General features: G+C 42.4%; 1 protein-coding gene across 1 annotated transcript in view; it reads right to left on the reverse strand.

The window, feature by feature from the left end:
- Window positions 1-15,554, reverse strand: part of LOC144781325 (alpha-1-antitrypsin-like) — a 150,885-nt gene that overhangs the window by 46,062 nt on the left and 89,269 nt on the right. Inside the window, exon 3 of the mRNA XM_078660102.1 lies at window positions 12,481-12,751. Coding sequence (XP_078516228.1) covers window positions 12,481-12,751 — 271 coding nt within the window. The remainder of the gene's footprint in view (window positions 1-12,480; window positions 12,752-15,554) is intronic.

Below are 15,554 nucleotides of genomic sequence, written 5' to 3' on the forward strand. Positions count from 1 at the left end.
AGGGTTATGTAAGTCATTGTAATTTGTCGCGCTGTGATTGGCTGTCTCCAGCCTCTTGTCAGCGTGGAGCCATCACCGCCTCAGCTGTTTCCAGCCCAGGGAGGACCTGGCTTGGCAGTTCGGGCTGGACTGTTACCGTGAGGCACCGGGTCAAGACTGATTTGCATATGGCTGGGTTCAAACTGGAATGGCATGGTGAGCAAAAAACCAAGGCCCAGCTCTCTGTACTGGGGTGAATGTATGACATTGCACTGCATTCTGTCCATCAACTGTTGTTTTTGCATTTGTCACCCCGAGTGGTACGGGTATGCCCAGATGTGGGTCCCGTGCTCTCCATGCCACTGGAATCAAGCTACCTTGGCTGCAGAGGGGTGAAACCCAGAAACCGGTCCTAGGATGCTTGTTTGCAGTCCAGGGAGGACCTGGCTTGGCAGTTCGGGCTGGACTGTTACCATGAGGCACAGGGTCAAGACTGATTTGCATATGGCTGGGTTCAAACTGGAATGGCATGGTGAGCAAAAAAACAATGGATTCAGGCCCAGATCTCTGTACTGGGGTGAATGTTTGACATTGTTCTGCATTCTGTCCATCAACTATTGTTTTTGCAGCTGTTTCTTCCAGCACCGACATTTGGTCACACTGCCTCTTTTTGTCCTGTGTGAACTGCCGCTAATTCTCTTTTCGCTTCTGTTCTTGTCGACTTTACAGTGAGGTTAGGGCACATATTTCTTTGATGGCAGTGACCCACTGGTGCTGACTCTTCCCTTGTAAGATTTGATGAGGTATCTCTATGCTGCAGTGTGATCTTAGACCTGCCGCATTGAGAACCACTTTTATTGCTACTCTGCTTATATTCTCATTGTCTGATTTTGCAAGTGAATCTTCCTGAATCAGAAGTGCATGAGGATTGTGATGGGGGCGTGGTGGAAATGATTTTTAGAGGGTTCTTAAAACGTTCGATCATCATTATGTGCCCAAGGTATCTATTATACTAATGATATTTAATTTTGGCAGGAGAAATCAAGGTCCTGACGAAGTGGTTGAGGAATTTCTAACAACATACGCAAACATGATTCTTCCTATAATTTAGGCGTGGGTGTAGAAGAACGTATCAGAGATCAGTTCTTGTTGCAATTCAATACTGATAAAATCAGGGAAGAGTTGTTGTCTAAAAAAAAAAAGTCTTTCTCATAGCAAAAAGGATTGAACATTCTGTACAGTGCATCTAATAACTGCTGAAAAATATTTCTGCTCCAGTACAGGTTGTGAACACTTAGCCTAACAGAGGTATTTCCAATGCCAAGTTAGAAAAATCAAAGTTGATGAGACTCATTTCTCTGACTTCAATGTTGATTTTCCAAAGGAATTTCTGGAAGTATTTTCAGACAAAGATGGGTGTGTCAAAGTATATGTACATTGCATCCACTCACAAGGGATTCTGTACTAGTTTCCTGTAAGGTAAGAAGTGTTCCTATCCATATCCAAGTTGCTGTTAACCAAGAATTAGGCTGATTATACGCTAAAGGTAGGTGTCATTGAGGCATTGGAAACATCAGAGTGGGTTTCTCCAATTGTGGGGTCCACCAAGAGATCAGGGGAAATCTCTGAATCGATAAAGAGGTGGTGGTGGGCAGGTTTCCTTATCCTAACATCATTGAAATGGTCTGCATTCTTGGTTGCCCTAAGTTCATTTGCACCTTGGATCTTACGTTGGCCTATCACCAGGTTCATTTGAGTCCTCAGTCCAAGAACTACACTGCTTTTATTACTTCCTGTGGGGTTTTTAGATTTAATTGTATGCATTTTGTGTTGTGCTCCACCGCATCTGTATTTCAGAGGCTTATGAGTGACATGCTTGGGAGCACTCCGGAAGTAAAGTTTATTCAAGATGATGTTCTCATTTTCAGTGACAGTCTGACTTCACATGTGAGCAAGGTCAAAGAAGTGTGACAAATCTTCAGCTATAAGAGTATAATTTTGAAGATAAGTAAATGCAAGTTTTGTCTGCCAGAAATCAATTATCTAGGGAAAATTATAACTTTCTATGGAGTAAGGCTTAAAGCGGAGTTGGTCTCAATCCTCTCTGAACTTCCTCTGTCGGAGAAGAAATAAGAGATACAGACTTTCTTAGGCCTGGCTGAGTTTTACAGAAGATTTTTTGAAAAAAGTTTGCTAATCGCGCATATGCCCTCAGAGAGTTGTTGAAGAAAGTGTTCAGTTTAAGTGGACGGATGAGTGTCAGAAGGAATTCGTTGATGTGAAGAAATGTTTGTGTGGGGCTCCGCACTTGAACAGTTTTATGCTGGAACGTCCTTGTTATCTTTTCACTGACGTTAGTGGGAAGGGGTTAGGAGCAGTGCTCAAACAGGTTCAAGGGTCTGACATGCCCACCATTGGTACCTGTCCCAATGGTCCTGCCCTAACCGACATTCAGCCCAAGATCTCTTAAAGGTGCTGAAGTTAAAAACTCAATTATTGAGAAAGAAGCTTTGGCGTTTTTTGGGGATTGTGACAAAGTTTTAAACATTTTTATGGGGAACTGAGTTTGTTGTGAAAACCGACCACACGCCTCTGCAAGAGGTCTTTAGTAAAAGGGGTCTTGATTGCATTTCCTCCAGTATCACCAAGTGACTCATGTGTCTACAAGACTTCAAATGTAAAATTGAATACATACTAGTTTTGAGAACAAGACAGCAGACTGTCTGTCTCGTTTGGTTGGCAATAATTTGTATTGACGGTGATGTGGATGGAAGCTGGTGGAAGGATTAGGAGTCAACGGTTTGTGTTGTTACTGATGATTGTATTTCTGAAGCTCTGTGGTCAAAGGAGATCCAAAAGGACACATTTTTGGAGAAAGTGGGAAGGTACTGCAGGGTGCTCTGTCTTGGCTGAAAGGTGATTTGGCAGGTGTTCAGAAGGTGACGGCAAAGATCTAGTTCTGAGAGGTAACAGATTTGTGGATCTGGTGGGTTTGAGAGGCCGATTGTTGGATTTTGCACATTAAGGGCACCAAGGTACTTGTAAAACCAAAGAACGTTTGAAGAACACATACTGGTGGCCAGGGATGGACTGTCACACTGAAAGTTTGGTAAGGGATTGCTATGATTGCAGACTTAGAGATAAAAGTCGCAACATCATAACTGCTCTTCTGGTCTGCACGAAGATTATTGATGAAGTATGGGAACAAATATTCTTAGACCTGCTGGGACCCATCGACAATAAGGGAGGTGGGAACAGACACTTGTTAGCCTTGATGGATTTGCTGTCCAGGTGGGTGAAAGGGAAAACTGTCAATGATATTTTTAACCATTCAGTGTGTTAGTTTCTATGGAGAGGGCAATCCGAGTTACATTCTCACTGATAATCGAGTACAGTTCACTTCTTCTGAAGAGGAGTTGTTTGTAAAGGAGACAGGTAGAATTATGCCAGAGAATGCTCACTGTATTAACTGGATACTAATGGTATGATTGAGAAATTAAACTGAAGATTGAGCACTTCCAGTCAGATCTCTAAGGCCTGTGGTGATGATTGGGCTAAAGGTATTTTCGACAGAGTGTTGGAATACAGGTTCACCCAGCATTCACCAACTTGTCTCAGTCCCTTTGAAGTGTTCCTGAAGGGTAGACCAAATATTAGATTATGTTCTTCTTGGGTATGGACGAATGAAGAAGGGGTGGTCCTTGTGAAGAAAATATGGAAGCATGTTTGAGCAAGGAATTACGTACTTGTGACAAAAGGGAGTTGATTTTTGATAACCACAAGGTGGTGAAAGATCTGGTATGACTTACAGATGAGATGGGCAGAGAGGGTAGATCTTGTACATGACATCACGCAGGACTGATTGATATTTCTACCTTGATCTAAGAGGAAATGACCTTGACACCAGATGGGTTGGGTTTAGAGATCTGGATTCCTAGTACACAGAAGAATGGTGAGTGTAGCGCTGCTATGTGAATTTGCTGAACTTGCTGAGACTCTTTTAAAATACTTTGCATTTACAACTAATGATATTCTGTGCTGGTGCATATTTTTAAAATACCTGATTGACTCACCCTGTGGGTACCTTGACAAACAGAGTGACACTCAAGTCAGTTTCCAGGCATTAGTTTGATGATAGCCCTCCTTGGTCCAATGAGGGATTATCCCGATTGATTGGAGGGAGTCTCAGGCTACTTCTGTTGGTAGCGAGGTTTGCGGTTTAGTCGACCGGCCTCCCCTACAACTCCAGAAGCAGAGCGGAACTTGCAACAGACGAGCGTGAGTGTAGCGCTGATATGTGAATTTGCTGAACTTGCTCTAACTCTTTTAAAACTCTTTAAAATACTTAACATTTTAACTAATGATATTCTGTGCTGGTGCGTATTTTTTAAATATGTGATTGACTCACCCTGTAACGCATAGGCCTCAGTATTGTTGTGGGTACCTTGGCAAGTCAGTTTCCAGGCAGTTCGATGGTAGCCCTCCCCGATCCAACGCAGGATTATCCCGATTGATTGGAGGGAGTATCACGCTACTTCCGCTGGTAGCGAGGTTAGCTGTCTAGTCGACTGGCCTCCCCTACAAAACCAAATGCAGAGCGGAAAGTGCAGCCCACATGTGCAGTGGATGCGCCGGCAGCGTGCCAAAGGTGGGCTAAAGGCAAGCCCGTCTGCCCCCTTCCGTCGCTAGGAGCCAGGAACCCTGCCCTTTTGATCCAAGAGCGAGAAGTAGGTTCTAGTATAGCATATAATAGTAGCGACCTACTAAAGCTAAGAGGGCAGTTACATTCTGGGTCCAACCTACTCATGCAAGCAGAGACCTTTAGCAACCTTGAAGGTCCCTTCGCATGCAGAGCATGCAGGTTTCAGAGTAACGTTATCGATCAAGACTCAATTAAGCTGGTTGCCTGCTAGGCTTTTTGACATGCCGATATAGCTATGGCAACCACATCCATCTTTAAAGAGACAGGACAGAAGTCAGGTAAAATCCACACATTCCCCAGACAAGAGTGGAAAGGCTTTCTCTGCAATGTCAGGTCGCTTCCGAAACATGATACAGAAATATGGGATCTGCTTCACTCGGAGAAACCAGTTCTAGTCTTCCTGACGGAGACATGGTTAAAACCTGGCTCCACCCCTGCAATAACTAGAGCACTCCCTGAGGGCTATAAGATTCAAAGACTTGACAGACAGCCCAAGGTGGGGGGAGGGATAGCTATTGTCTATAGAGACGGGGCTACAGTCACCATCTTGGAGCAACGGAGCAATGAAAAAATCAAAATCCAAATTTTCCGGTTAGACCTAAGCCCGCAGCATAGCTGGAAGGGAGCCTTAGTTTACTTTCCCCTGGGCCCCATTGGAGATTTTTTGTTGCAGCTGATGGAACTGATAGCTTTGCAAGCCATCTCTACTAAAAATGGTCTCCTACTTGGAGATTTTAATGTGCATAGCAAGTGTGTGGAGAATACAGAGGCAGCGGCTCTATCGGCCCGACCTAGCAGCATTAGACATAACCAAGATCAATGAAGGCTCAACCCATACTGGTGGCCATACTTTAGATATTATTTTCACTAACTCGCCCCACATCATTTGTGAAATTCCACGTCCTGTGAGTTGGTCAGACCATGCACTCGATAATTTCCAGATTCAAGGACCTAGAGATAAGGAAAAGATTGGCCTTGATTCCGAACACTCATATAGACAGTGGCACAAATCACTCCAGAGGCTTTATCAGCTACCTTCCCAGCGGCATGGGGTGGAAAACATGAAAAGGTAGAGGAGGGATTAGCCCACATCAATGCCTTGGCTAAAACGGCAATTGATCAACTTGCGCCTTTAAAAACTTCAATGGGTAAGCCTAGGCAGGCTCAAGCAACCTGGTTTACCACTGAATAATGAAGTGAGAAAGGCCGTTGTAAAAGTCTGAAGAGGCGGTGGAGACGGACCCATAATACAAGGGACAAAGACAAATATAGGACAGCACTAGCCCAGTTTCACAAAAATATAAAAATAGCCCGTAAAGCTGCCATTGCTCAGCCCTTAACCCAGGCAGGGAATGCCCCAAAAGCCTTATTCCAGATCCTTAAATCCTTTACGAACCCCAAAACATGTGATCTGGAAGAACCGCCATCCCAAGCTCTATGAGACACTATAGCGGAATATTTTGAGCAGAAAATGTTTCTGATTTTTAACCACCACAGCCGGTAATACGAAGTCGGTCAGGACATATGACCACATTCCCTGCACAAGGGGGAAGCCCTTGATGAGCTTTCCCCAATTGACTGGGGAAGAAGTGGAAACCTTATTACACACTGTAAAATCAGGTTCTCCACTCAATGTAATAGCGGTCTAAATTTCCGAGGGTCTCGCTAAACAACTATCGGCTCCAATTTGCTCCCTCTTGAATGCGTCATTAAAGGAAGGTTACCTACCATCAGAATGGAAGGTAGCCCAAGTCATCCCATACCCCAAAAATATCAGGGCCTCTATGAAAGATTTTTCGAATTTGCGACCAGTATCCCTCTTACTGCTTCTGAGCAAAATCTTGGAAAAGCACATTAATAAGCATCTGTCAGCTCACGTTGAGGCATCAAGTAGCTTGGATGTGTCGCAATCAGGCTTTAGGCCTAAACATAGCACAGAGACAGCCCTGGTGGCTGTCACAGAGAACATCAGGCTAGCACTAGATACAGTGCAATCCACTCTGTTGGTGCTGTTAGATCTCTTGACAGCATTCAACACAGTCAAGCATAAGATTTTGCTGAGGAGACTAGAGGAATCTGAGATAAAGTGAGAGGCTCTGCGGTGGATGAATAGCTTCCGCTCAGATCATTACCAGACAGTCAACCTGGGACCCTATAATTCTAGGACCAAGACGTTGACCAAGGGAGCACCACAGGACTCTTGTTTAAGCCCTACCCTATTTATTATCTAAGTGGCTCCCTTGGCCGGTCTTCTGAGGATTTACGGGGTTCACACCAATATCATATGCGGATTATACCCAGCTCACCTTTCCTTTTGGCAAATCATCCAAGACGGCCCAGACCACCTTCTCCACCGGCATGCTAGTAATATCTCTGGGGATGTGTAACAACAACCTACAATTAAATGGCGGGAATACAGAGATTTTGCTCTTTGGAGAGGCAGCACTGCTGTGGACCCCAGAGTGGTGGCCGGGGGAGCTAGGGGTCTCACCTGCCCCAAAGACATCAGTAAAAAACCTAGGGGTTCAAATTGACCAGAGTCTGAACATGAACAAGCAGGTGGCCCTTACGGTGAGCACATGTTTTTATGTGCTGAGTCTGTTGTGACAAGTATTTCCTTTTCTTCCAGACTACACACAGAAGACTCTCATTCAGGCGCTAGTTTTAAGTCGACTTGATTATTGTAATGCTCTACTGGTTTCGGCTAACGAGGCCTCGCTAGATCGCTTACAGGTAGTCCAAAACACAGCGGCACGGCTGGGACTGAATGCCCCTGACAGAACCCCGTCGCTTCCGCTGCTGCAGAAACGTCATTGGCTCCCGGTGTGAAAACACATAAAATTCAAGGTTTGCTGCATCGTCCATAAGGCGGTGTTTGGCATTGGTCCAACATGCCTCGTGGAGAAATTCTGTCAATACACTCCCCTTAGGGGCTTGCGATCCAGCTCCACATCCCTCCTTAAAGAGCTCCAGATCAAAAAGTCTAAGACAGGGGTGAAAGCTTTTTCGTATCTTGCCCCCTGCATTGGAATTCGCTCCCTATCACACTGAGGTAGTGCCCAGACTATCTTAAGTTTAGGAAATCACTGAAAACACACTTGTTCTACTCACTTCCCACAGTGCCAGTACTCCCATGTCAGTCCACGAGCGCAGAGATACCCCTTTGGGGCTGATTCAGTTGCTATATAAACTCCATAACATAACAGTACCCCCATTGTTGTTTTTATCCCTACCAAGGCTGCCATTTGATCAAAATACTATACAGCACTCCTTGGGTTGTTTTAACCCCTTCCGTGCTCGCATCAGCCAACGGCCAAAGCGAGCACTACCTCGCGGGTGCTGTGAACGACCGTTGGCCAACGCAGCCCCGCCCACTCAGTAGAACGTCTGCACTGCGGTAGAATGTCCGCCGCAGTAAACGGGTTAATTCACTACTATACAAACTACCCTACTTCCACATTCTTGCTTTCACCATTACAGCAAAAAGTGAAGATCTCCGACAAAGAGCCTTCTAGCGGGGCCCATGGGGCATTGCAGCGCCAGCACCATGAGGAGCTAAAGCCCGATGATGAAGCATGACACCCATTTAGGTTTGTAAGGGCTTTAGCTTCCAAATAGGAAGCCTCAGAAGTATTGACTAGCTCCCCAACCTCTTCCTTTTCTACCTTTCACTCCTCAGGAAAAGCCACCCTATTTTTGTTTGGGTAAAACATATTTTGTTAGGCATATATCTGATTTTTAAATACTTATAGTCAACCTTTAGGTGAGCCCTATGTGCCTTTAGGACAGGGTACATGATATTTAAAAAGTAGGAAGTGTATAGTTAATGCATTACAGGTCCTAACAGTGCAAAACACCCAAAGTCATTTTTTATTGTGACAAGGCTGACCCTCTCATAAGAAAACACTGAGCTACATTATAACAACTTATAATGGGTTATTCCAGTTTGGGAGCAGCTAGAAAAAGGATTCAATGACTCATATTAACTGTAATTTAAAACCCAACACAATGGCAAAATCGAGTTTTAGATTTGAGATTACTATTTTGAAAATGACACTTTTAGAAAGTTGCTGTTTTCCTGCCTGAAACAAAAGGCTTTACTGTCCTGCTGCCGTGTCCTGTACCAAACACTGCACGTGCCCAACCCTACCCAGCACACAGCTTTGGGTGCAGAACATCCGTGGATCAGTGGTTCCGTTAAAAATAAGACAACAAAAATTTGGCTCAAGGAGTGGTCCCTCTGGGATTTCCCCCACCAAGCATATAGGGACTGGCTCCCTGAGTCCTAAAATGGCTGAACCAATATCTTTGGTGATGTTGTGGTGGCCAATCAGATCATTATCTTTGATCTGTTGCGTTTGTGGATCTTTCACACCATGAACAAAGCAAACATTTTAACCTTAATTTGTCAAAAACAACTGATATTAATTCACACCAAATCACACAAAGCATACTTTTTGGGGAAAGATCTAGCTTCCTGCCAAATTTGGTGTAAATTCATTCAGCCATTTTTGCAGTGGGTGTATTTAATTTTCCTATGGAAAATTGCATGGGGAAAACACATTTTAGGCTCTCCTATTTTACTTAGGTCTCACTTGATAGATCACCCTGAACTATTAGAGGAAGGAGCTGATGTGGGTGAGAGACCTCGTTGTGGGAAAGTTTTGTGAAGAGTTGTCAAACTGTGCCCTAGTTATATGCAAACCAAAGTTCAAGTCAGTTCAATTCAATCAAGCTTTATACTGTATGTAATACACAACCATACAACCATTCTAGACATAAACATTTCTCCATAGTCAATCATTGTAGTTATTTAAACTATTTAAAATAATTCAGTGCATAACAATAGTCCATCTTATAATATCCTATAAAAATAACTACAACATTATTGGTCACAATATTTATGTTAAACATGTTAAAAATAATTCAGTGCATAATAATTTCTCTACCTAACAGTACAATACCTATTTAAACTTAAACTCACAAATGTAATACAAAGTGCAGTACAAGGTTGTAGTTCCTTATGGGTAATTTCACAATTTACTTCTTATTATAATTATGTAAACAGTAACTCTATAGGGTATGTAGATAAGGTGCGAGGCAATGGCAATAATCTGGCATAAAAATATCAAAACCTTGTCGTAGATAAAAAAGACCTACTTATTTTCTTATGTTAGGGCTTCCAAATAAGAAATGTCCTTTCTTCTCTTGATTGCCATTTGTATAAAAAGAATAACTGCATTGCATACTTTTACATTTTCCAATCTATAGATATGGCTAAAAGCTAATTTATAGCAATATAATGTATTATCAATAAATACTGACCTTAAAAAGGATTTCCTAATATCCCGATAAAAATTACAGAAAAGTATAAAGTGCAGTGTGGTCTGTAGAGACTCTCCATTACAGGGACAGTTTGGAAAGTTAAGGCTCCATTTGCCCATTCTAGGAAATGCAATCAGATAATGCAGGGTACCCATCCGTAACCTTGTTAAATAAAATCTATATTGCACATTTCTTATTAAGATAAGGTATGGTTGTATACCCGACAAAAGTGGGCCTTCACAAAATAGTCTAACACTTAATTTTGTACTCATCCCAACATCCCTTTAGCCTCTTCACTGTAGGCCTGAATGGACATGGGATCATAGAAGTCGATGTCCACCTTACACTCAATTAAAAGGTTGTAAATATACTGTAGCCAAGGAATTTTCTTGCAGCAATCAAGGGCGAGGCAGTCCATTATTATATTTTTGGTAAATTTGGTCTCATCCTTCGTCCAGATCCTTTGCCATAATGTAAGGGCTGCTGTACTGATGGAATCGCTAATGTAAGGTACGCACGCTCCTTATGGACTATATATGAAGCAGTTGCATTAGGGATTGCTAAGACCCTCCTTAAAAAATGTGTTTTTGAAAGTTTGGAGCAGCGAAATGGTTGCCCTTCCCCATAATGCTCCTTTGTAACATGCACCTGCGATACCCTTACTCCTATATAACATAAGGATTTCCCGTACTGGCTTATTAGCAATTTGTTTTGAAAATCTAAAAATACCCTTGCTAGATCGTATGAATTTTAACTTACATAGACCGATATGTGGGCCCCAAGAGCCATTCCCGTTAAAGAGGAGTCCCAGATATGAAAATTATATTATTCTTTCGCTATGTACTCTTCCACATAATGATTTCTGCTCTTTGTTTTGCTTTTCCCACAAGTCATGACAAAGGTTTTACTGATACTTAATTTTAGATCTTTCTCATTCATAAATTGCATGTAGTTGTATATCAAGCATTGGAGCACATTTGTAGTCCTTGTTAGTAGGACTGCATTGTCTGCATATAAAAGAACTTTAATTTCTGAAGTAATCGGTCAACGTTATTAATATATAAAGGGAAAATAAGAGAGGTGCAAGAACGCAACCTTGTCTAATCCCTTGGGTAACTTTAAAATGGGGCAAACCAAAATTATATAACAGTGGTACCATGAGTTATGAAAGGAAAGAATTGATGAAGATTAAATATTTTAATAGTTTTTCGGTATCTATTAGCTCACATTTTTATGTGGAATTGTAAGCTTTTTATATGTTTTATCTTGATGTCTTATCTATTATTCTAATGTGATTTCTGAACTGTGAATTATGTTGGTAAATATAATAATTACATTTTATGGTCCTGAGATTAACTTAAACAGACATACATATGTTTGTGTGGGATTTTAATGAGTGTGTTTGTCTGCAGTGTCTCGTCCATTCATTGTATTGGTAAAGGAAATGATTGTGTGGTATCCAAACTTGAGAGTCTTAGGCATACAGTGATGGAATGTTAATTTAAGTATGATATAAAGCCATGATGTTTGAAATGTTGAGTATGCGAAGCTCAGCGAGAGAACTTCATATCATATAATTAGTGAAGGATGTAGACCTAAAAGGTTGTCTGCTACTTGTAGTTATTCAGTTTAATCTTTCGTCTAGCAAATCCACTAGATCTTGCCTTCTGGATTTGCATCAACGGGGGAACAAAACAATAACATGTCATAACACCGGAGCCATTTTGGCTTTTAGCCTTAGTGAGATTGAATACGAGCATGTATTCTATACTATGCAGATAGAGCTGACGAGAGCAAATTAAATTGCTGTCGTTGGAGACTCCCAAACTGTTAAAAAAATAGGGAAATAAAAAAAAGAATTTGGACTGAAAGAAGAGGTGAGAAATGGTTGAGCAAAGGGTGAGAGAAAAAAGTAAACACTGCAGTTAAGTGACAACAATGATGATGGAGAGGTGGGGAAGTAATTGAGATGAATTATAAAAAAAAAATATGTTGGGTGGAACGGGGATGGGTATTAAAGCAACCTGTGAGCTGGGTGGAAGAGCAACACCAAGTGTGTGTGGGCGAGAAGGGGAAGCAACAAACAGTTAAGAGCACAAAAGAAAAAAGTAGTTCCTAGTCGTCGGGAAAGAATACAGGTCATCCAACTCAAAACAATGGTAATATAGATGTGCCCTGGGGGAGGGACAAACACATGAAGACAATGGAACAAAGTTGAATAATAAGCAAGCAAATACGATTAACAAGGAAGTCAACCAATGGGCTGATCCAAAGCCTAATGTATATATATTGCATTAGAAAGTACGTCTTCGACAACAGACAGCTAATACTGTCTTTAATCAAAACCTAAACATTTTTCCTGTTTTGCAAGTGTGTCTTGGCTTTATGTACTGAAAACATTCACATTGATCACTTCAGATTATGACAACTTAGATAACATAACCCTAGTATGTTGTGAAATGGTTGAAGAATACCGTTCACGGTGTGTGTGCTTCCACTTTTGTAGTGTAGGAGCTGAAAGCCCTTCCTCCACTTCCTTCATCTTCCCTTCATCAGGCAGGATAAAGAAGGCTGAAGCATTTCCAGCATAGTTGAGACGCACAACGACGCAGGACGAATCATGATCTCTCCATGAATTATAGGTGCCTTCTCGTTCCATCATGGGTACTCTCACAGTTGTGTTCTCATCCACCATGAAATTGTCTTCTTTGGTTAGATTGGCATCAAAAACTTGTTCCCATTTTCCTTCAAGGCAGAGAGAGAGGGGATTCCCATAAATATCCATATTTTGTATCAATCATCAATACTGATGTATTACAGATGTGTTAGAGAAAAAGGTGACATCATAGATTTGCTTCACAAGATTTGCTAATGCAAATGCTAGATCAAATGTTACTTAGGGATAAGTTTTAAACTGTTTATTGATACATAATTGGCTGATACCACTAAGTGAAGTGATTATTGGTTCTCCAAAACCACCAAGAACATAATTTTTGAAATGACCAATTTTCTAATACTAACATTTTGTGTGGTTACAAGTATTGTCTTTTTCTCTTCGTGACAACCACAGAGTCCTATAGATATCATCCCTTTGTCAAGAATAAATATTAAGATAACAGCAAATGTTTATAATGTCTAAAGAGGATAATTTAGGCTCTAGACCACCACTTCTCTTCGACGCTTAAAAGGTGCTTAGCTTCAGAAAGAAAAACATTATAGCTTAGCTTATGCTGTGTGGATGGCGAATGATCTATGTCAAAAGCTCTGTGCTGAATTAACTGGTATTAAGATTCCACTTGCTAGGCCATGACTCCTTTTTTTTACAACAGGGGCGTGAATGCCACCAGCTGAAAATATGTCAACCTGAAAACCTTGCAAGGCCAGGACTGTGAAACATTGTACACCTTCTACACGTTGTACTACTTGATAAACCATATTGCAAGTGGACCTTGAGATTAGACTTGTATGTCCTGTATAAAAAATACAGCACTTTCCCAGTCAACCTGAAGGAAGGATACATTTCAACTATGCCATGCCCGTTGAAATGCCATTTGGAGTGGCTTAAGAAAACAGTCTTGACATGCAGCCAGGACCAACATAAACCCCTAACTCTCTGAACTTACTGAAGGCCTATCTTGTAGCTAGGGCATGTTGCACCAAGCAAGCTGTGCATGACATTTGGCTGCGTAATATGGCGTCTGATGCTAGATCTTCACTTGCCTGAAAGTGCTGCATAGAGCGTTTGGTCATGCACAGCTGGCTGTCTGTGCATGGCAAGCAGCAAACTCCACTGCACTGAAAAACTTGCACTCGCCTTAAGCATCAGACTCTGGGCACATGCCATGCACAGCATGCTCTAGTTGTAAGGCCTAGCCTGCAGCCACAACACCAGCCCATTTGCCATCGAACCCACTTTGCACGGACTCCAGCCATGCCCAGTTAGTTCTGTGTGTAGAATTTGGTCTGTAGCCTGGCTCAAAAACAACGCCTGTGCCACCAAACTAGCCCTCCATTGTTAAAGAAACTTTGCAAACAGCTTCGTACAGAGAGTGGGCGCAATCCCAGCTCCACCAATCAGGGCCGGACTGGGAATGAAAACCGACCCTGGCAAAGTGCTCGGAGGCCCCCCACCCAGGGGGCCGTTGGGGGTGCGACCGAGCTCTTTGCCGGGGCTGGTTTTTGGCCAATTTTGTTGCAGGACCGGTTTTACAAAATCGGTCCTGTAACAAAAACAGCCCCCAGGGGCCCAAAACCGGCCCCCACCATTGTGGCGCACCAGTGGATTGCCCGGTGCCCGCAACGGCCAATCCAGCCCTGCCGCCAATCCAGCAGTAATAATACGGTGCACAATATTGTACTGCATTATTTCTGCTTCTTTTCACGTAATTTAAATACATTTGATACATAATTTGGACCTTCATGCCACATAATCTAACTATGTAAAAGGTGGTTCCCATGGGGAAAGTGTGGCCCTTGACTTCTACAGCAATAGAGGCAGAATTGACATAGAGAAACCCCTCAATAGTAGATTTGCAATTATGCGTTTAGTGCATTTATTTTAGTGAATATATACATTGATACATAACAATTATTATGCATTACTCATATCTCAAATCTAAAAGGGGACAGGATGTAGCCTTACAGCTAGAGCCTTCGACCTCAAAGCTGGGGAACCGGGTTCAAGTCTCTGCAACTAGGCTCAACATCCTGTGATTCTGGGCAAATCACTTAATCTCACCGTGCCTAACAAAAATGAATGTGTCCATCTGTAACAAAACTGGTGCTCATGTAAAGCACTCTACTACCCGATATCTTCGGGTCTAGTTTGCGCTATATAAAACTAAAAATATATATATATATGTATGTATATATATATATGTGTTGGAACTGGCCCTTCTTGCAGGGTCATCCTAAAACTTTTTGCTTCTTCCTCCCTTATTTTTCCTGACCCGTGGCTGTTGGCAATAGGACTCTGCGCACTTTACCACTGCTAATCAGTGCTAAAGTGCATATGCTCTCTGCGTAAATTATTATTCTGATTGAATATACATGTTTGGCATATTTGTATCACTATGAAGTCCCTAGTAAAGTGCACTGGGTGTGCCAGGGCTGGTGATGACAAATGCTACTGGTGGGCCTGCAGCACTGATTGTGCCACCCACAGGAGTAGCTCTAAAATGGTGTCTCAGGCCTGCCACTGCAGTGCCTATGGGCAGTTTAGAACTGCCATGTCCTCCTGGTCAGTGTCCCCATTGACCAGGCCTAACCCTTCCCTTTTTGTGCACATCAGTCACCCCTATGGAAGGCCCAAGGTACCCCCCTGGGCAGGGTGCAGTGTATGTAAAAGGTAGAGCATGTACTAGTGCAGGTGATATGCTCCGGTAGTGAATGGCAGCCATTTTCGTTTTTCACTACTGTAAGGCTATCTTGCTCCATAGGTTAACATGGGGGATGCTGGCTACAGTGGTTAACAGCATTTCTTCCCATAGGAACAAGATAGGACATAAGTATCTAGTATCCCTGAACTCAGAATTTAATAACACATCTT

This window comes from Lissotriton helveticus, chromosome 9, assembly GCF_964261635.1.
Source record: "Lissotriton helveticus chromosome 9, aLisHel1.1, whole genome shotgun sequence".
Taxonomy (NCBI): domain Eukaryota; kingdom Metazoa; phylum Chordata; class Amphibia; order Caudata; family Salamandridae; genus Lissotriton; species Lissotriton helveticus.